At 42.1% G+C, this 20778-nt stretch overlaps 1 protein-coding gene across 2 annotated transcripts in view; it reads right to left on the bottom strand.

Annotated features, from left to right (window-relative positions):
* TMEM117 (transmembrane protein 117) overlaps nt 1–20777 on the bottom strand; it is a 235168-nt gene extending 214391 nt beyond the window's left edge. Inside the window, exons 1-2 of one of the 2 annotated variants that reach the window (XM_056342162.1) lie at nt 20674–20777; nt 3398–3702 (exon numbers count right to left, since the gene is read on the bottom strand). In XM_056342162.1, the coding sequence (XP_056198137.1) occupies nt 3398–3674 (277 nt within the window). In that variant the 5' untranslated portion in view covers nt 3675–3702; nt 20674–20777. Of the gene's footprint in view, nt 1–3397; nt 3703–5670; nt 6002–20673 lie in introns of those variants that run through there. The other variant, XM_056342161.1, reaches the window with a different exon arrangement.
* Between the last annotated feature and the right edge of the window lies 1 nt (nt 20778).

Below are 20778 nucleotides of genomic sequence, written 5' to 3' on the forward strand. Positions count from 1 at the left end.
TCCGGAGCACTATCTTGAAGGAGTGCCTGAAGAGGTAACTGTTCAAAGGTTGCAACGAATATTATCAGTGGAAAACATCCCACATGTCCTCTAGTTGAGATCTCTACTTCTCAGCCATGTAGTTTACCTAGCCCATTATCTCTCTATAAACTCAGAGAGATGAAGACTAAATAATGTTTCCAGCACCCTTCTCCTTCCACTTTTAGAAACGTAAGATGCCTGAAATTGTTTCTATTATTTTTATAGTTCATGACATTCACGGCTATCAGATGACACTGGCTGTCACAGACAGTAAACTGTATTACAACATAGTTGTAGTATCTACACTATTTTTCTAGTTCATATGCAAACTCAGCAGCAAGAAATACAGAAGACAAGGGACAAAAGAGCAGGAAGGGCACAGAGAAAGAAAATCCTTGCCACTCTTCTTCCATCTAAAGTGGGATGTGCAGACTAATCCTTTTCAATTTCAATTTGCAGCCTACACTGTGAGCCAAGATCTGACGGGGAAAGATTGACTGGTGCTATTTGGTTTCCTGACTGCAAGAAGTTAATACACAGACCACAAGAAACAACCAGACACAATTTCCTCTACAAACATAATTTAGCAGGGAAAAAATAAGTACATGAACAAGGATTAAAAAATAGAATGGTTCAAAGTAATTATGGGGGGGGGGGGGGGAAGATTAAATAGAAAAAAAAAATTTACAGCAGCAGCAGCTACTTAAAAAGGGAAATTAAAAACAATAAAGGGGTGAATTCACGACGTGCTTGATGCCAGAAGATCCAGAGGGCATGCTCATTGAGGATCTCAACAAAAGGCAGTGAAGACATTAAGAGTGGTAAATGACTGGCAGGAAAGGTTTCAGCACGGGCTGTACAAAGCTTCCAGAGACCCAGAGACACTCAAGCCATAAACCCCCACCATCATGTCATCTATGTGATTGCTATCCACACCAGCTAGTTTACAGCTAGCACGGCCACATCAATCAGCAGTACAGTCAGCTCCTCAGCCACACAGACTGCCATCTGCTCGCGGTGTATCACAAGCAACAGCATATTTCCCCTGACACACTGCGTGGGCGCAGTCCCACGGCACTCGAGCCAACACAAGGTAGGGCTGCCGTGACCCCGGGCTATCTTGGCTGCACAGTCCTCAGCCGTTGAATCAGCACCGGCGCTCAAGCGAACACGTCAGTTCACGGAGGTGCTGTTAGATGACAGCAGAAGCAACTGGTTTTCCATGGGATGAGCTGCCTGAGCTGACTCGCTGCTCCATCGCATTAACAGCAGTGCTGGCTCGAGGGAGGCACCAAAACAATGTGGCTGGGGTTAGGAGGGTGGGACTGTGGCAGATCTACATTGGCTCAAATTGCCACAAAACTTAACGTGCAGCAACTGGCCTCAAATCGGATTGTACCTATACCCATACTGGTCCCCCAGACCATAACCAGAAACATCATAAACCAGCACTGCCATCAGAGGTAGGAACCTCTTCCCTGTTAGTTTCCTCCCAATGCTGATCTCATCTTTGTGCTGCCACTGACATCAGTATGATCAGAGATATGATCCTCACAGAAATAGAAGATGGGTAGGGCTCATGTGGGTAAGTTCCCTATCCTGTTTCACTGAGCAACTGCGCAAAAGCATGAAGCAGCAGACACTGAAGACTGGGCACACCTTCTCCTTTTGGCAGTAATGCTGATTCAAGCCACTTTAAAATTTATGCTCAGCTAGGTTCTATCTATGATATACATTTATAAATCCCGAAGGAATTATCATAATAACCCACCTAGACAGAAGACAGAGAATTACTCTGTAGTCAGACTAGGACATATTCCCCAAAAGAAATACTCACGTCTTGATGAAGTCACATCCTATAACAACTTGTTCCACTGATTATCAAGCTTTTCAGATAAAAAAATAAAAGTGCTGGCAATTTGCCACTTCCAAGCACTGGACCTTGCAATACATTTGCTGGACTGAAGGTTCTGTCCTTCAAGTCAAATTTGAGCAAGTCACCCACTAACCTTCCCTTTATCCTCTCAAACTCTCACTGTAGAGCTTATTTTCCAATTTTATCATCAGCTTCATTACTTTTCCCTAACCTTCTTGAATTTAACAAAAAATTCCTCGATTGTGAAAGCCAGAACTGAAAACGTTATTGTGACAGTGCTTGTTCCAGAGCCCAGGAATCAAGGTAAAATGTTGTCTTTATGGGGACATTTTAGATTTACTATTACATTATGGTAAAATGTCCACCAAATAGCCATCAAGATGCTCAACTATTTTTCAGAATAAGTGCTTCAAGAGAAATCTGTATGAAAAAAAAAGTCTCTTAATGTGGCTTTGCTAGTTCATTCATTGACATAACAGCTTTACATGTGATTTATTGAAACAATAGTGGCTCTCTCTCTATCTTAATAGAACAAGACAGACTAAGGAAATGGCCTATCGCTCATGTGCTTCGAGGTGTTCCAGTAACCATCCATCCTGCAGTCCTACCAGTACAGGAATACCGGACTAGTCCACCTAGACCAGCAATGACACACCTAGAATCAGCTGTTCAAAAAAAAAGCGCAGCTGGCAGGAGTGAAGTAATCTTCTCCATGATTTCTACTTATGTCTAAAATTTAGAGACAGCCTTCAGCCCTCAGATGCAACATTTTCTACATCTACTACATGACTCAGTTAAGACATCGACAGGTATTTTTATATCTCTGTATGTTTACATCTAAATTCTCAGTCTGAGAATTTAATTCGGGGTCATTCCATTCCTTTCAGTCAGCTCACATGCAGCAAGTTCCCCAGTTTAGTCACATCTTGTGTACGAAAGCCTTTACTGTCATTTTTTTTTTCCATTTCCTACTTTTCTATTTCACTGACTCACTCTTGTACTAAGAGACAGACAGGTCCTGCTTCTCTAGAATTCCTGTTTTCACGTGGGAGCTCTTCAGCACAGCTCTGCTAATACTAATAGCCTCTGCTTCCACTTACGTGACTTTTGGTGACAGGTAGTCTTGCTGCCCCAAGGAACAAAGCCTTACCTGCAAACTGCTGAGAAAACTACGTAAGATTCAAAAATTGGTTTTGAAGATGCAAAGGAGTGTTTTCATAATATTGAAAAGCACTGGCCTCTCAAGTGTTTTAAATATGTTGACTTTCACTATTTTTAGCTTTTTTTGACTGAAATTGTTGTAAATTATGTTCACAGAAGTAGACATGGCATTAATTTCCACAGTGATGTAAGCTTTGAGGTACCGAGTTCTATACAGCTCTAAACAGTTGAAGCAAAGCTTACAAAAGCAAAGGTTACAAAATTGCAATGAGCAGAAAGCTAAGAGAAGAAGTCAAAAAGCCATTATCAGGAAGTCAGTAGGTTCATCAGGTAACTTACCAAACAGGCGCTGATGGAAGAGAAATTTCCCAGCTATCAGTCCTGTGAGAATGGCAAGCAGCCACAGAAACACCTTCAGAAATATCCAGCCTCCTCCTTCAGGGTATTTATTTGTTACAAAGGAGAAACAATTACCAACAACAATAACATTGGCTTCTGTCTGACTGTGAGATACTGGGTCCTCAGCAAATATTAAGAAGTTAAAGAAGATCACTAAGTAAGCCACAACTAAGCGAGACCACGGGTGCTGGAAGTAGTAGCGGAAGTCTTTATCCATCCTCAGATACTGCAGAACTGTTCTTTGCCTGTATGTAAAGACACAAATGCACAGTGTTATATATACCCAGAATTCTCACAGCTTAGGAGATACCTGCACACTACAAAAGTAAAATCACTGTAACCTTCTCAACAGTGATAATTTTAACACTTCAGGCTTGACAAGCAAGGAAAAATTCAATCAAAAGATACTGTTAAATGCAGATAGAGAAAACCTGGAACTTCTGCCCATTCCAATGTAAAAATAACAATCATATATACATTATAGCACAGGAATTTTAGTCTCAAACATTTGTATACTATCTCTTTAAAATTACAGCTCCATAACGGGGCATGAAAATACAGTGCGTAAGAACATGACAGGCTACGTGAAAATCAAGAGTGCCTTTCCAGTTGCATTCCAAAAAATAACAACACAGATTTCACAAATATTCATGCTAAGCCTAAATTGAATCTTTTTCCTTATAGGAAAAGGACGGAATAAGCCTGTAAATTCAGTGCCGTCACCTACTGCCTCACCTCCTGGAAGCAACATCAGAAACTTGTTTATATGAAGGAACAACATGATGGGAAAGTTGCTAGAATCAATCCTTGCAGGTCAGGGAAGTCTGTGGAAATCTTTTCATTGACTTCAGGGAGTAACCCCTATAATTAAGCATATTTTCAAAACCAGAAAACAGAGTGCCCTGAGCACAGACTGTTTTGTATGAATACAAAAAATGTATTTTGAAACTTGCCTACTTATGAAGTACTGCTATGGAAAAACGCAACCGAGCATGGTTAACATTTCAGTTGTTTGCCATTTTATTTCTTTTTCTTTTATTCACAACCAATTAGTTGTTTCATCTTGTTGAACCACTTTGTATGTGTGAAGATACAAAGCCTTTGTGTTGCGGAACACCAGAATTATTCAAGGGACACGGTGTAGGAAGAAAACAAGAAAAAAAGAGTATCTATTAATATTGCTGTATTGCTTGTTTATTACAGCACAATCCTTGAAGGATACAGTGTACTAAACTGAACAGTACAGATCTGTGTAAATGTCAGATGCCCGGGGGGGGGGGGGGGGTGTAGGTGTGGGGGGTGGAGAACAAAAAAAACACCAATAAAATCAAACCCAAATCACAGCTAAAGACCTAAACGCCAATCTTCTTGGACTTCTAAGTATCACTTTGCAAACTTATAAATGGTTTGAATAACAATGTCTCCCTTTAGGTAGTCACTTCAAAATGACTTCGCTCTATAACCAGCTTTGTATTTGCAAACCTGCAAGGAATCCTGTACCCATTAAATCAAAAGAATAGCAGAACCTCTCAGCAGATTCAGACGTGTTTGATAAATAATAAAAATGAATAATGCCTCATTATGCATAAATTACATATGAAAAGGAGAAAAAACACATATAGGGAGTTAAAAAGTTGCCACAAGGAAGTGTCAGCCCTTTGAAAACTTTAGGAATAAAGGGATTTAAAGCAAGGGTCATTGGCCCAGCAGCCTAAAAAAATATCACTCTGGGGAGATTAAACCACCTTTAGAGCCACAGGGATGCCCAAAGCTCTTCTATGTTCTCCTTTCCGTTAACGGGAGCGAAAGTTTTAGCATTTCCTTATGTGTATGAACCATCTTTAAGCCCGAATGGGGCTGGAGATAAACAACTGTATGTCCTGAAATCTTTGGCAGCTGCCGGACACCGGGAGTTACCGGACACCCCCCTGAAGAGGCAGCTCTCCGGGGGGCGCTTTACAGCCCAAGCAGCCCCTGCGTGCAGCAGCAGCGGGGCTACACCGCTCACCCACAGCCCGCTCCTCACCACGGCCCCGCCACAAACGCGGGTGCCGCGCAAACCGCCCCGCACGCCCATCGCAACCTGTTAAAGCCCCCCGCCCCCCTGCCCGCGGCAGAGCCCCGCGTTACCCCGCGCAGCGCCGCCGCCGCCCCGCCGGGGCACACGGCCACGGGCCCCCGCAGCGCCGCCGGGCCGGGGCCGCCCCACTCACCGGGCGCGGTGCTGCTGCGGCGCGGCTCGGCGCCTGCCGCGGTGCGGCTCTCAGCCGCGGGCGGCCCCGCTCCGCTCCTGCGCTGCGCTGCGCTGCGCGCCGGCAGCTGCCCGCGGCCGGCAGGGCCCCCCCAGCCCCTGGGGCGCTGACAGCGGCGCTGGCGCTGCCGCGGGTCCCGCCCCCCGGCCGCCGCGGGGAGGGAGCGGCTGCGGCGGCGGCGGCGGCGGCGGCGGCGGCGGCGGTGCCCCTCCTCTCCTCTCCGCTCCGCTCCCGGGCGCGGGCGAGCGCCGGGGGGGGAGCGCGGCCGCGCCGGCCCCGGCAGTGCCGCAGCCGCGGCGGCAACGGGCGGCGCCCGCTGCGGCAGGGTCCCGGCGCCCGCGCCTGTCCCTGCCTGTCCCTGCCTGTCCCTCCCCCGCAGCCTGCCAGCCAGGGCCGAGGCGTGCGCGGTATTCCCGCCGGTGTCTTGATCCGCCCTGGGAAACGGTGGCCTGCGAGCCGCGGGGGCTAATCCAGCCGGGGGAGGTGAACGAGGCCGGAGCAACACTCAATTCCCACCGCTCGGACTTCAGCACTAATTAGCTGTAGAAAATTACAAATACGTAAAACACGGGTCCAAATCTAGAGATGAATTACCCCAAAGCAAAAGCACAGGGTTGGCAATAACGGCCGGATCCCTGGGGAAGACTTAGGAAAACCCTCATGTTGTGGGGGGCGGGGGGGGGCAGGGAGGGCAGTACCCGTTTGCTTACATGGGAGGCGGCTATGGCAGGGGTCTCTGGGGGTGCACACACAGTCGGTGTTGTCGCTGTGTCGGGCAAAACGCCTCTGGGCAGCCTGACAGAGTTGTTGACATTGCATTTCATCCGAATTGTCAACCAAAGCCTTTTTATGTGGGATGTGGTCCCTAGTGCCCGTGTGCTGGTATTGCTGACATCCCAGGAAAATGTTTACAGGATGCTCTTAGCATTGCATTATCACTGGGTCTTAATGCAATATGTACTAGTTCTGGTCAGTGCCCAAGACAGGCAAAACCAACCTGAAGCTGCTGGACACAGCCTCGGTGTATTGTTGTGAAGTCAGGTAACTCCATTGGAGCGGATCATCAAATTTAGAACATGGATATACATTTGGCTGCTTCAGACCAAGGTACGGAGGAACGTGGCTGAGGTCCACTGAAGAATGTGGAAGGGTCTTTAGGTGAGCCATGCTCTGAAAGACCAACACTACCAGAGCAAGCATAAGATGAAGACTTGTGAATCCCTTTGGTACTTACAGGAATATAGTTTTATATATTTTTGTAAATAAACATAACTGTATTGAAGGTACCTGACATAGTCACCGCATTATATTCCTTGGTGGAATAACTGATGAGACCCTCAATTCTAGGCAGAAAGATGCAACGTTCAATATTTAACAGTAGGCCCCCCTTCCCAAGCTATCTGAACAGCGAACAGAAAACTAAAATATTCAGAGACAAAAAATCACCATGTGCAATGAAAGACTACAAAAATACAGCATACAGTACTGCCTGTTCATGCAACAGCTCTGTGTGCGCTGCCACGCTCGCAGGACTCCGTCTCCTTCTGTTCAACAAATGAGAATCCCCAGAGGAGGCAGCACCTACCACAAAGGAAATCACACTCTTCATGCACCTACACACCAAAACAAAGTTCTCTTCAGCTCAGGTGGAAACCCATGCTACAACTACAAAGCATTCATGAATATTTTTTCAAATAGTAAATCAGTGAACAAGTTTTTGAAGCCACTAAGTCAATCAAATGAAAATCATCTACGTCTCTATTAAAGTAACCAAAAGCATAAGCGCACCATACTCCTCCCCTAAATTTCACACTGCAATAGCTTTCTTAGAGGAAGCTTATTTTTCAAAAAAAATGTAATATTTCACTCGTATATTAAAAAAAAAAGCTGGAGCACTCCTATTCATTTTTTTTTAAAATCAACCAATCAAGATTCAGTTGAATAAATACATACCTGAATAGCAACACTTAACAAATAATCTAAGTAGACAAGACTCAGGCCCACTCACTAAAAAACAGGAACTGTCAGCAACAGAAGAGTATAAACAAACTCTTATCTACAAAATTGTCAGCAAGCGAAAAGCCGGCGGTAAAACCAGTAAGTTGAACCTAAAAAGCAGGTTGAATCAGGACAGTGAGTCATCTTGAATGCTAGTTTCGATACTTGTGAATGAAACTACTTTACCAGCACTCCTACTACAAAACAGCACTTGTGTAAAGGCTATTGTTTTACACTGTTTCCAGCAGAGACCTGTGAATACTGAACCAATTGTATATAGGTCTTACTGCAGTACTGATTTCTGGTGTCATTTTACACTCAAAATATGAGGAATCAGCCTTCTGCACATTAGTCTGTAACTGGAAAGTTCTCTTACAAGATTCTGTTGCCTCAGACACCTCTGTCTGGTGCAGGAACATGAGTCGAGCTACAGCATGTTCCAAAATAATGAAGCTGCACCAAGAGACAGGTTTCTTTGCTTTTCTATGCCAAAGCAAAAGTGCGACTTTTGTCAGTGAAAAAGCTGCAGGTCCAAACTAAAAAGACTCATGCAATGACTCTATTAAAAAACTAAAAAGAAGATGCAATTTATTATAAAATCCTGTGTATCCAGGACTGAAAGGTAATTCTGGAGATTAGGAAAAAAAAATGCTATAGCTTCATCTGAGAAAGCACTCTGATACCCCATGTTAACTATAACAACTATGCGCTTGGCTGCTTGATCCACAGAACTGTGGGTCACTTAACACTGATGGAATTTCACAGAATCACAACATAGCTGAGGCTGGAAGGGACCTCTGGAGATCCTCTAGCCCAGCCCTCTGCTCAGAGCAGGGCTGTGTCCAGTTGGGTTTTAGGCATATCCAAGGCTGGAGACTTCACAGCCCCTCTGGGCCACCTGTTCCAATGTTCAACCACCCTCACAGGAGAAAGGATTTTTAAGTTAAATGGAACTTTCTGTATTTCAGTCTGTGCCCACCGCCTCTCGTCCTTTCGCTGGATAGCACACTGGGAAAAGACTGGCTTAATTTTCACTCCTCCTATCAGGCTTTTAGGCACATCGATAAGATCCTCTCCCTTGAGTCTCCTCTTCTCAAGGTTAAACAGTCCCAGCTCTCTCAGCCTGTCCTCCCACTCCTTTCAGCTGTGGTTGCACAAATGCCTCTTCCCTGGCTTGCTGCTTGGAAAAAGTACTTCTTCATTCCCTCAAACCTCGAAACCCCATTACTCGGGGACTGTGCTCCTAATGTATTTTTCTTCCATCCCGCTGCTGTGAGTTGACCCTGGCCAGCAGTTAAGCACCCACACAGCTGCTAGCATGCTCCCCCTGCCTCCTCCCCCAGTGGCACAGGGGAAAGAATAAGAGAAAAAGAGAGAAAACTTGTGGGCTGAGATAAGGATAGTTTAATAAGTGAAGGAAAAAAGGGATAATTAATAAAATGTCATAAGTGAGCATTAAAAAGAAGTGCTGCTAAGGCAATCACTCACCAAGTCCCACAAGCAGACCAATGCCTGGCGAGTCTCTGCCTCTGATAGCCAGCTTCGAAGCCAACCCTCATCCCACCCTTTTGCTCTATCAGTTTTATTGCGGAGCATGACATCATATGGCATGGAGTATCCCTTTGGTCAGCTGGGGTCAGCTGTCCTGTGTCCCCTCCCAAATTCTTGCCTATCCCCACCCTATTTTGCTGGAGTGGGATTGTGGGCAGAGTGGGAAAGAGACTCAGCCTTGATGCTGTGCAAGCACTGCTCAGCAATAGCTGAAACATTGGCATATTTTCAACATTGTTTTAGCTACAAACCCAAAACACAGCACAACATCACTGCTGTGAAGAAAGTTAACTTAATCCCAGTACACCTGCAAAAAACATCCTTGGAACAAAAAGACTCCCCCCTTTCAAATTTCACAGTCACAGTTGTGGCAACCCATCTCAATCATACCACTAAAGATCTACTCATTATCTGCCTCCCCAACCAATTTCTTACTGTCTAGAAGACTAGAAAGCAGCACATTAAAACATGAAGCAAATGGAGAAAAAACAAAAGCTGACAACAGTTAGTGTATAACTAAAGAGTTATATAATTTAAGAACTTAGAATAAAGAAAAAATATATATGCCATGGAAAGTAAGAATGTTAAGTTAACCAGAGATAATGATATTGCAAATACTAGTACTGCTTTACTACTAGACGTGAAAAACAGAATTCTCTAAAAGAATGTGGAAGAGCAGAACATATTTGGAAAACCTAAACAGTGTTTTCCCATTATGTAACATTGAAATATTTTCCAATAAATCAATAATAGGAAAAGATAGTAAACAGCAGCAACACAAACTTTTACTTTTAAATGGCAGGTTGAAGAGTTATTAGAAAAATAAATGAAAGGAATGATAGACAGCAATATTAATAACTAAATTTGTTTCCTAACAACTTCTGAAATGCTGAGGAAATTTCATAGAACTGGAAGAAAGTTAATGTGGTAACAATATTTAAAGGGTAAACAGCATAATTATAGGCTTCCCAGGCTGACAGCAAGCATGGGCAAAAATATGGGAAAGGCAGGTTCAGCTCTCAATTGATGGAAGTGAAAGGGAGAACCAGAATAACCAAATGGAAAGCAGTGGTGCAGGCTGTGCAGCCATGTAATCCCCACTCCCTACACACACACGTACACGCACACGTGCGCGCACACACACATACACACACACTCACACTTACGCACACTGTAAGTCAGGGTAGTCACCAGGTTTTGTGGTGATTTTGTCCTAACTAATGCCTCTGTTTCTGCAAGAACAACCGGCAGTAATATGAGCCCAGAGAACAACTCTGAAAAACTGTTCTGATGTCACTTATAGGATATTATGCATTTTTTTGGTTAGGTCAGTACCAATATATACATGCCTGAACTCTTCAAGGTATTTATGTGATCAGATACCTACTGACATTTCAATGAAAGAATGAGGATGAGACAAAATCAACATTACATGCAATACGCAGATGAACTACTGGGCTTCCAAGTCATGAGAAAGGGCCTTATTTCTGATTCTACTCAACATTTTGCATCAATGAAACAAGAAAGAGATTGCAAATTATCTAAGATGAAGGAAAATAAAAGTAATGGCAAAAGGACACATTTCTGTCACTAAACCTCTGGACTCTGACTTGTTGGCTACAACCTAAAACATTTCAAACACAATGTAAATGTGAATAGGAGCAAATTATATCTGCTGTTTCTGTAAGGCAGGAAAAAAAAAAGCAGAAAAAAAAAAAAAAGCTTGGCTATAGCTTTTAACAAATATAAATGATGTCCTAGCTACAAATGTTAGTGGAATCTTGGGGTGTGGGTGATTAATATGTACTTTTTTATCTTTGTCAAGCAAGTTTTAGTTTACCAAGGTGAAGTTAAGGGATGGTTTCATCATTGTTGATAGGTTAAATCACCAAAATAAAATTTTGAGCAAAATTTAATACCTGTATCTAATTTTGCAATACCAGTGGAACTGGGGACAAAAAAGAGAATCAACTTTAAGTGACCTTTTACATACCATGAAACAGAACTTCAGTCCTGGAGTCAAATGATACAGGGCTCATCAAGGTTAAAGCAGAAGTTGTACTGGAAGTTTTGAAGATTATAGTCAAATGATAAACAAAACTTACATTTGAATGAAGTACTTCTGTTTATCCAGACCAAATTTACTGCAAGCAAATGTGACCTGCTTCACATAACCTACACTGATTTCAAACAGGCAGCCAGCGCACCCCTAGCCCCAAAAAAATCACTTAAGAACTGTCTAGTGAGGTGAATTCACACCACTAATTACATACCTTTTAAGCGCATCTGCTGGCCATATGGATGTGTTCAACTAATAGAACAACATGTGACTTCTTTACTAGGAAAATAAAGGAATAATCAGCTTGCAGCTACTTTAATAGTTGCATATACAGAATTAGAGAAAACACAAATTAAGAAAAAGTGGAATCTGTGTTCAGCCTTCCCAGGGATACTGCTTAACCACCCTGTCCAAGTTTATTGCAATGGTAAAAGAAGACTTCAGAAAGGTAGAATTAAAGCTGGAAGACAAAAGGTCCGAAAAATAGTAAGTGGTAACAGAAGGTCTTTGGGAAAAGAAAATATGCTCTAATGTTGCTGAACTTTAGTAAGAAAACTATAACATCACATGTTTTGTTTAGTATGAGCTTTATATTCTTTTTATATAAGCAGGCCTCAGATTACTATCTGACAAGAAAATAATTTAAGCTTTGATATCTTATTCAATACTAAAGAATAAAATTATTAAAAGTAATTAGGGGTAATTTCTTAACTACATAAAAAAATAGGATAAAAAAAAAGTCTTGTGTTTTCAACTACTATATCTCATGATGTTCTTCCAAAGTGCAATGAACAACTGTACTTTGTATAAGTACAATATAACACATTGTTGCTGTAAAAGAAATGTCTGAAGGCTTCACTGTGTTGTCATATAAATTCCCTCTGTCTTGATCATATTTCTATTAGAACTAAAATAGGCACAGCATGACAAAAATTTTGCATCTTGACAAAAGTACCGATTTAAGCTCAAGCAGTGTGATAACTCAAACAATCAAATTACTTTATTTTCAAATCTCTGCATACTTGGAATCGGAGTACATTATCTAACACAACAAAAAGTCTGAGAGCTGATCATGCACTGTCACATACAGCTGACTGGATCGGGGGAACCGGAACACAGCCAGGGCAGGGAGTACTATGAGGCACTGCCAGCTGCATTGGGTGTCTTGGTAGAGGCAAACCAGGCACTGCACTAATACAACTGAGGAGCAAATCCGTCCCTGCCGAAGCAGATGCATACAGGGATCTTGTGCAAAGCATGGCTTGTCCAGGCAGTGGCTCAAACCCCAGGGATACAAGTGGACTACACTTAACGACAACTTCAATGTGACTGTCCAAATGGCAGCACTTGGTGAATCAGAACTATCATCTCACTTGAAAACAACCAAAAGTACCAATATGAAGTATGTGAGAACTAATCGTAGTCTACAAATAGTAAGAGAATCATATACACACTGCTGTGCCTAGAGAGTGAAGTTTCTTGCTGTCAGATTTTTTAGTTCTGGACAAGTGATGAGAAGACCAACTTTTGTGACCTTTCTTTAGAGCCTCTTCTCATCGTACATAGGGATATGCACTATCTGTTACGCAAATAAACATTTTTTCAGTAGCCAAAGAATAGCCTGTGACAAATGTCCATTATTTTTAGCTCACACTAATGCACTGTGAAAAAGCATAGTTACACAAAAAAAATTACAATGGTAAATCTAATAATTTATTTAGCAGCTGGAACTCCACTGAAAAGGGATAGGCACTTTGAATAAGTGCCCGAGGGAACAAGTAAGAATGTACCATGCGGTCAAAATGTCCTTTGTTTGTATATTGCATTTCCTTTTGTTTATAAGAAGAGCAGTGAGTGCACTATAGTCTTTTGGAACTGAAATGAAGTACTGGAGAGCTTCAGCTTATGCTGAGACATAGCATGCATCTGAGTTTATGTGTGCCTCTGAGGGTCTTATTCTGCTGGAAACTAAATGCAAGACCTGAGCACTAACAAAGTTTTAAATGCTAGAAGGGAACAATGCAACTACTTCAGGTTTCACTGCAAGCCCTTCTCTTACCCTTCTTGCACATTTTTGTCTATTTAAACAGTAAGCACTGCAGAGTAAGGATCTATGTTGGTTTTATTCTGTCACATGTCAGAATGCTTTCTGCAAACAATGAGTAATAAAATCCCTAACTGGCCTCACGGAGCCCTTTTGGGATAAAACTTCCCATGTTTTCTTGCTACTATTTTTTAATAGTAATTTATGGGTAGAAACTGGGCGTTGCTTGTGAATAACTCAGGAGAAAAGACTATCTGACTGAATTCCTCTCCTGCAAGTGGGACCCCATGAGTAGGAAGAATCCTTTGTCCCAGGTGCTCCCATTCTTTCACTCCAGCCTCAACATCTCTCAGAAGATCTTAGCTGTCCTCATGATGCCTACATCAAAATGTGAAATTATCTAACAACAGTTTGAACTTTTTCTTAATTTCTTTGGAAATTTGGGTAAAATCACAAAAAAGCAGTTGAGAGACATACAAGAGGCCATTAGAGGGAACCTGTTATTTGATAGATAAGGAATCGGTTGGATGGTTGCATCCAGAGAGTGGTGGTCAATGGGTCAATATCTGCACGGAGATCAGTGATGAGTGGTGTCCCTCAGGGGTTCGTATTGGGACCAGTACAGTTTAATATCTTCATCAATGACATAGACAGTGGAATCAAGTGCACCCTCAGCAACTTTGCAGACACCACCAAACTGAGTGGTGCAGTTGACATGCCTGAGGGACAGGATGCCATCCAGAGGGACCTGGAAAAGCTTAAGAAGTGGGCCCACGTAAACCTCATGAGGTTCAACAATGCCAAGTGCTTGCACCTGGGTCAGGGCAACCTCTGGTATCAATACAGGCTGGGGGATGAAGGGATTGGAAGCATCCCTACCGAGAAGGACTTGGGAGTACTGGTGGATGAAACACTGGACATGAGCCAACAATGTGCACTTGCAGCCCAGAAAGCCAACCCTATCCTGGGCTGCATAAAAAGAAGCATGGCCAGTAGGTTGAGGGAGGCAATTCTGCCCTTCTGCTCCATTCTGGTGAGACCCCACCTGGAGTACTGTGTTCGGCTTTGGAGTCCTCGGTACAGGAAAGATGTGGACCTATTGGATCAGGTCCAGAGGAGGGACACAACAATGATCAGAGGGATGGAACACCTCTCCTATGAGGAAAGCACGAGAGAATGGTGGTTGTTCAGCCCGGAGAAGAAAAGGCTCTGGCAAGACCTTAGTGCAACCTTTCAATACTTAAAGGCAGATTATAAGGAAGATGGGGATAGACTTTTTAGCAGAGCCTGTTGCAACAGGACAAGGGGTAATGGTTTCAAACTAAAAAAGGGTAGATTCAGATTAGATATAAGGAACAAATTTGTTACAATGAGTGTGGTGAAACACTGGAACAGGTTGCCCAGAGAGATGGTAGATGCCTCATCCCTGGAAACATTCAAGGTCAGGTTGGACGGGGCTCTGAGTAACCAGATCTAGTTGAAGATGTCCCTGCTCACTGCAGAGGGGGTGACTTTTAAAGGTCCCTTCCAACCCAAACTATTCTATGATTCTATTAGGTCTAATATGTTCACAGCCATACATGCCATGGAGAAATGGGCAGGAACCAGGGATCTCGGGAATGATAGACAAAATGTCAAAAGAAAATATAATACAAAAGACTGAAATTTTCAAATATTGATACTCCTAGGCTATAAGGTAAACAGTCTTAGCAAGGCCCAGAGGCTGTGCAATGCTCTGTTTAAGAGAGGAAGTGACTTAGGACTTTGTGCCTTCAGCACAGAGTATAAACAATGCCTTGGCCAGAGTAGCATTTGCTTCATCTGGCATTAGTTTGTACTAAGTGTACCTCACCAGGAGAGGAACCACCATCTCTGTAATAATGGCAAACAAGATAAACAATTGCATATAATCAGCATAGTGCTGAAGTTTGAGCTGAAAGTGTTTCACAATGACTCAATGCATTCATCTAAAGTAAATACTAAAAAAAGGCGGAAATAGATATGAAAGGAATGTTGCCCAGCATCTCTCTTCTGAATTCAACAGGAAAATTACTGGATTTGTGCTAGTGTTACACCAGTTTATCATCCTAGGTCATCTGCCATTAGAAGCCATTCACATACTCCCTGCTAGTAGAATCCTGTCTGTATCAAAGCCAGTGAGAGAATCCTTAATGATTTCAGTAAGGTCATGATATCATCCAGGTAATACTAGGAAAAACAGAAGTATAATCTCTAATTTTTGTAATATGCATTTTCACATAATCATTGTATCTGCCTTTTTATTATTTTTAAAATATTTTTAATAACAGGAATATTTGAGTGAGGAAATCTCAGAGAAAATGACTACTTTCCAGAGTATGGAAAACCACCTACCAGCTCATTAGATCATGTGAACTTCAAATACTGCTTTATGTTCAGGCATAACTATTGGGCAGACAGGCCACCCACCTGCAGGAGACAGTTATCAATCTTGGCAGATAAGGTCTACTCTAAATCTAGACAGTATTGTGTTTGGTGGCTCTCTGCCAGGACTCACTAGCTTTCTAAAAGGGGTCCTTCTACAGTCACCATGGGCTGGGCTGTCAGTATGATCATCCAAATGGGACTGAAACAGTCCCAGGCACATTTTCCTTCCCATCAAGAAACAACTGGCAAATCCAATGGAGTTGAAATTGACATGAAAATATGAAAGTAGAGGTTTTTAAGACATCGAATGTACCCAGTCTCTTAAAAAATAAATGGATATTAGAACAATTTTTCTAGATTGAGATCCAAAGGAAGATTTTACATGAACACAAATTGCAGCTCATGTTTGCCTTGGAGTTTTTTCCAATACAAGGTGTTCATTTAAGTGAAGCTTCTTGGTGGCAAGAAGACTTCATTCCTGTTGAATGAAGATAATAATATGGCTTCAGTTACTGCTTTATCATCTTTGATCTGGGCTACAGCAATGTAATACACCTTGCTTTAAGTAATAAATACATCTCTTTAGCCACTCACCTACTGGAGCAGATCATGTACTGCATCTGTTTTCCGTGCAGTCTTCCCCTAGAACCTAGTTAAGATTTTAAATCCTGGCATTTATGGTCAGGCATATGATGGTCTGGGAGGAAGGCACACATGCAGTAGCTAAGCCCTGATAGCTTAAAATGGAAATTGTGACTTATAAATCTGTTCCAAAGGCCTGAGGATGCTGTGCAGGTCTTCACAAAGTTTTTCTTGCTTTCTTTGACCCAAGAATCACTGTGAACATCATGCAAGATAATTCCTAAAAAGCTCTTGTGGTCTCTACACACAAGGAAATTTCTTGGAACTTGTCATCAGTAACTGGCAAGGCAAATGTAGTCGTACTGTTTAATGCACTTCAGAAATGCATTCAAATAACACACCAGGGAGGCAGTACAGAAAATCTGAAAAGAGTGGCTGAAAGCATGATTGGACCACAAATAATTTTGCACAATGATTTTGCATTAGTATTTACATGTTAGTTCATCACTACTATTAGGAAAAGTACATGAAAGAACAGAAAATATTTGAGAAATTTCATAATTTAAAAAATCACTGACAGCATGAAACAATTTGACCATCATATTTCCCATTATGCCGTGCATACAGAATGTTGAGGTACCACATCTAGTGTCTATCTACAGATTTACCAGGTCAGAGTAAGGGCTAGAAATGGACAAAGATATCAACAAACCACATACAGAATCAACTCCTTAATAATGTCTGGAGGCACTCAGCAGAACAGAAAGATGTAAGAAATATGGGAACTCCCACCAGTTGTGCTTTGTTCCATTCTTACTATCAAAGCATAGCAAAACACAACAATCGTCTACAATTTTTAGGATAACAAAATCTATTGCTTCAAATCTGTTTTCATCTATGGTAGTGGCTAGGAAAACCTCAGTGCATCAAACTTAGCTATCTACTGTATTGTAATGCAGTTTAAAATAGTTGTCTATCTACCTAGCACTTCCCTGACCACTCACAGACAATGCATACTGTTTGTTAGAAAGAAAAGCCCTCAGATGACGAATATTGAGACGGTTTATTTGCTCATTTATGAGAAATGAACAGAAATACCTCAGAGCATAAAGAAAGTAAGACATATATATTCATACTGCTGTAAAGAATTACTGATGAACATAACGTGAGAGCTGTCCACACTGTAATAAAACCCACTTGCTGTAATGGCAAGAGAGCAATAAGCTCTTATAGCAATACTTCTTACTAACAGACTATCCATAAGGTCTGAAGAAATACCTGTTTGTTTGACTTGAACATAGTGTGTTGGTTGATCAGAGCAACATCCACTGAGACTTACAAACAGGTAACACTAGCATGCTCAGAAATCAAGGCCCATTTTGCTAGGAACACCTTTCACATATAACTTGAAAGTAATACACAAATATGGTTCTAGGAGTGGTGTGATTTCTCATTTCTTTTTTTAGTAGCCTATGGGTGTATGGGAATGGAGATTACTGGAAGCAAACAGAGCTGAAAAAATGAACTTTTCACATATTTCTGAAGGAAGTGTTTGATATTCATTCTTACGCTATACGGAAGAAAGTTCATCTTGCTGATGGACTAACTCCGTAATACTATAATTATCTTGTGAAAATATGGTTATTTTTTAAGAACATGCTGATGGGGGAAAAGAATAATCTAAGATGAAGCTTTGAAGAGTGCCAGAATAGAGATCTCCACAGCAAGAAAATAAAGTAACATTGCTTAGAAAAAAGGTTTTCACTCTAGCTATTGCAAATGTGTTTAGTGTTTGAAGTGTCACCTCAAGATAGGTACTGTTTGCTGAAATAAAAACTGTATGTAAAAAAATACGTGCATTTCCATTGTCAGGTGGAAAATTATAGCCAAACCTGGAACAGGCCTTGTTGGCAACATCACAACAGGAGAAAATTATGGAACTATGAACACAATTAACTGAGGATTCCCTTGAGATTATACCCACAGCATTGAATCAACTAGCATTAGTGAATAGAGCATTGTTAAATCAATGAAGGACTAAATGTATAGGGAAAGACAATAAAGGCACTAAAAATGAAAACAAGACCCAGAAGTCACATAAAAAAATGCTGTACCAAAGTCTATTAAAAATATTTATTTTTATTAAATGTCATTTGTTACTCAGTTAAAAGAATCTTACTAAAATTTGGGGAAGGGCAATATGCTGTTTCCACCAAAACAATTGCAGCCTTACTTAGATACAAAACCTAACATATACTGGAAAAAATTATTCAAGCATAGGGAAGAAACTATAACTAATAAAAGGAAAAATGTTACTTAATGAATATGCTAAAAAATAAACCTCCCTATTCTTATCTTGACAGTCTTATGATTTGGATAGCAGTTTAATAGTCAAAAACATTTTAGTAAGACTCTGAAGTACACAATTCAGAAGTTCTGGCATCTTCAATGGACATAAAATCCCCAAGTGTTTGTTTCTGTGCAACATCTCTTCTTTGTCAAACATCAAACACTGTAATATAGGAAAATATTTGTGATGCTGAGATTTCAAAAAAATACTTTAGACCTTCAGTTTGTCTTTTTGCCAAAAAGGTGCTATGAAATGCCAATGTGTACCAGCTTTGTTTCATATGAAGCAGGCATTAAGATCCCACTTCTGTACTTCAAAACCCTGTGGACAGGCTGGTGGGAATTGATGTGATGTGACCTCATAGACAAGGTGATCTGAATATGATGGCAGTCATTATAGTCTCATATCACTCTGATATTTCCCATCTAAGCATGGGTTTCCACTGAAAACACAGTTCCACAGTCTTAGCTACACATCCTTTTAACCACATTGTGTCACTAGTAGTGCTCCTGGGGACACACGACTAACTGGACCAAGGAACTGATCTGTCTTTTCAGGACATCTGTCTATTAAGGAAAATCTCCTTTTCCCTCAGAAATGTTCAGGTAAATCCATCCTTTACAAACACTAACACAACACAGGAGGAACCAAGAACATAGGACCAGTGGCAGGCTTAGGCTCAAATGATTTAAAGTAATCATGATAGCACCACATCCTTGGTTGCCACTCTGGCTGGATCTCTACTACCCTTTTCCTCCTGGGAAGGTTCTTCTCCAAGAGTTGCTTCATTTTTTTTATAACCTCCATGCTGCTGGAGGCTTATAATAGAGCTGACCTCTGGGTATCTGGGAGGCACCTCCTCACCGGTCTCTCATTTCTTGGTTTTACATGAAGCCTTTTCCTTGTCTTTCGACCTTCTTGCTAGAAGAAAGATAAACTGCAGCTTCTCCGTTTACCCAGCTGCTGCAGTCCTTGCAGTTAGTCCCAGCTCACTAGTTGGTGACATGTCTCCATAGTGACTTTGTATTTGCCAGACTAGCATTACACAGCAACAGCTCACGTACTACAGTTACAGTGCGAGTTCACATATCCCAAACAGGACACTAAATCCCTCACTTCTTTAAACTGGGGATCTGGCAAAGTGCAGGCACCCACATCTATGAACACAGCTGGCTTCAAAAATTCCTGAGCTGCAGCACGCTGGAGGCAGGTCAGGTGAGCCAGGGAAGAGTGCCTTACTCTCCTATTCTTGCCTGGTCCACTGGGCTAGCAACTTGGCATGCTCTGTTACAGCATTTCTTTTGTTCTCAGGTTGAACAGTGACGCATAAATCTGAAGGGACTGTCAGAATCAGGATTTTACATTAAGTGCTCACAGCCCTGTTAGATCTACATCACCCACACATTTCACCTGTGACATCTAATCCAGACCACAGCATGGACTAAAAACACAGACCACAGGACACAGAAGCCAATTTTAAAGAGGAGACAGTAGCCAACTTTTGTTTGTTAAGAGGACGGTGCTTCTCAGCCTGTATGCCGACATGCCTGTGAAAGACAGCTACAAAAAGCTCATTCAGAGCATGCTTAAATTCATGACACAGGACTGTCCTTCACTGGGAACTTTAAAAGAAAAAGTTTAGGGAAACTTTATCAACACAGGTTGAAAAGGTGCAAAGGCCTTTGGATAGGCCTGACTGAGAAGGGGGTACACCCTTGGTCTGCCTGGAGCCATGCCTTGCCAACACGGACAAGTGCCTCAACTGCCAGAGCCATGCTGAAAGAGGAGAAATCTTCGCTATTTCTGTCGATGCAGTGCCACCAAGTAGCAAACAATGCAAAATTGACAGAGAAAGACTGCCTTGTAAGGGGCAAGGGCTTGAGCCGTGGCTCTGGGCTCTGCCCTCACCTCTGTGCTCTTTACCGGGTGACGGCTCCCTGCAAACCCACAGCTCACACCAGCAGCCAGTCCCACCTTGCGGCGCCCTCGCTGCTGCTGCAAGCAAGAGCGGGAGGACTCCACGACAGATTCCCAGAGACGAACTTAATTCACCTCAGTCATTTTTCAGTACTTCGGCGA

Source organism: Falco biarmicus, chromosome 5 (genome assembly GCF_023638135.1).
Source record: "Falco biarmicus isolate bFalBia1 chromosome 5, bFalBia1.pri, whole genome shotgun sequence".
Lineage (NCBI taxonomy): Eukaryota > Metazoa > Chordata > Aves > Falconiformes > Falconidae > Falco > Falco biarmicus.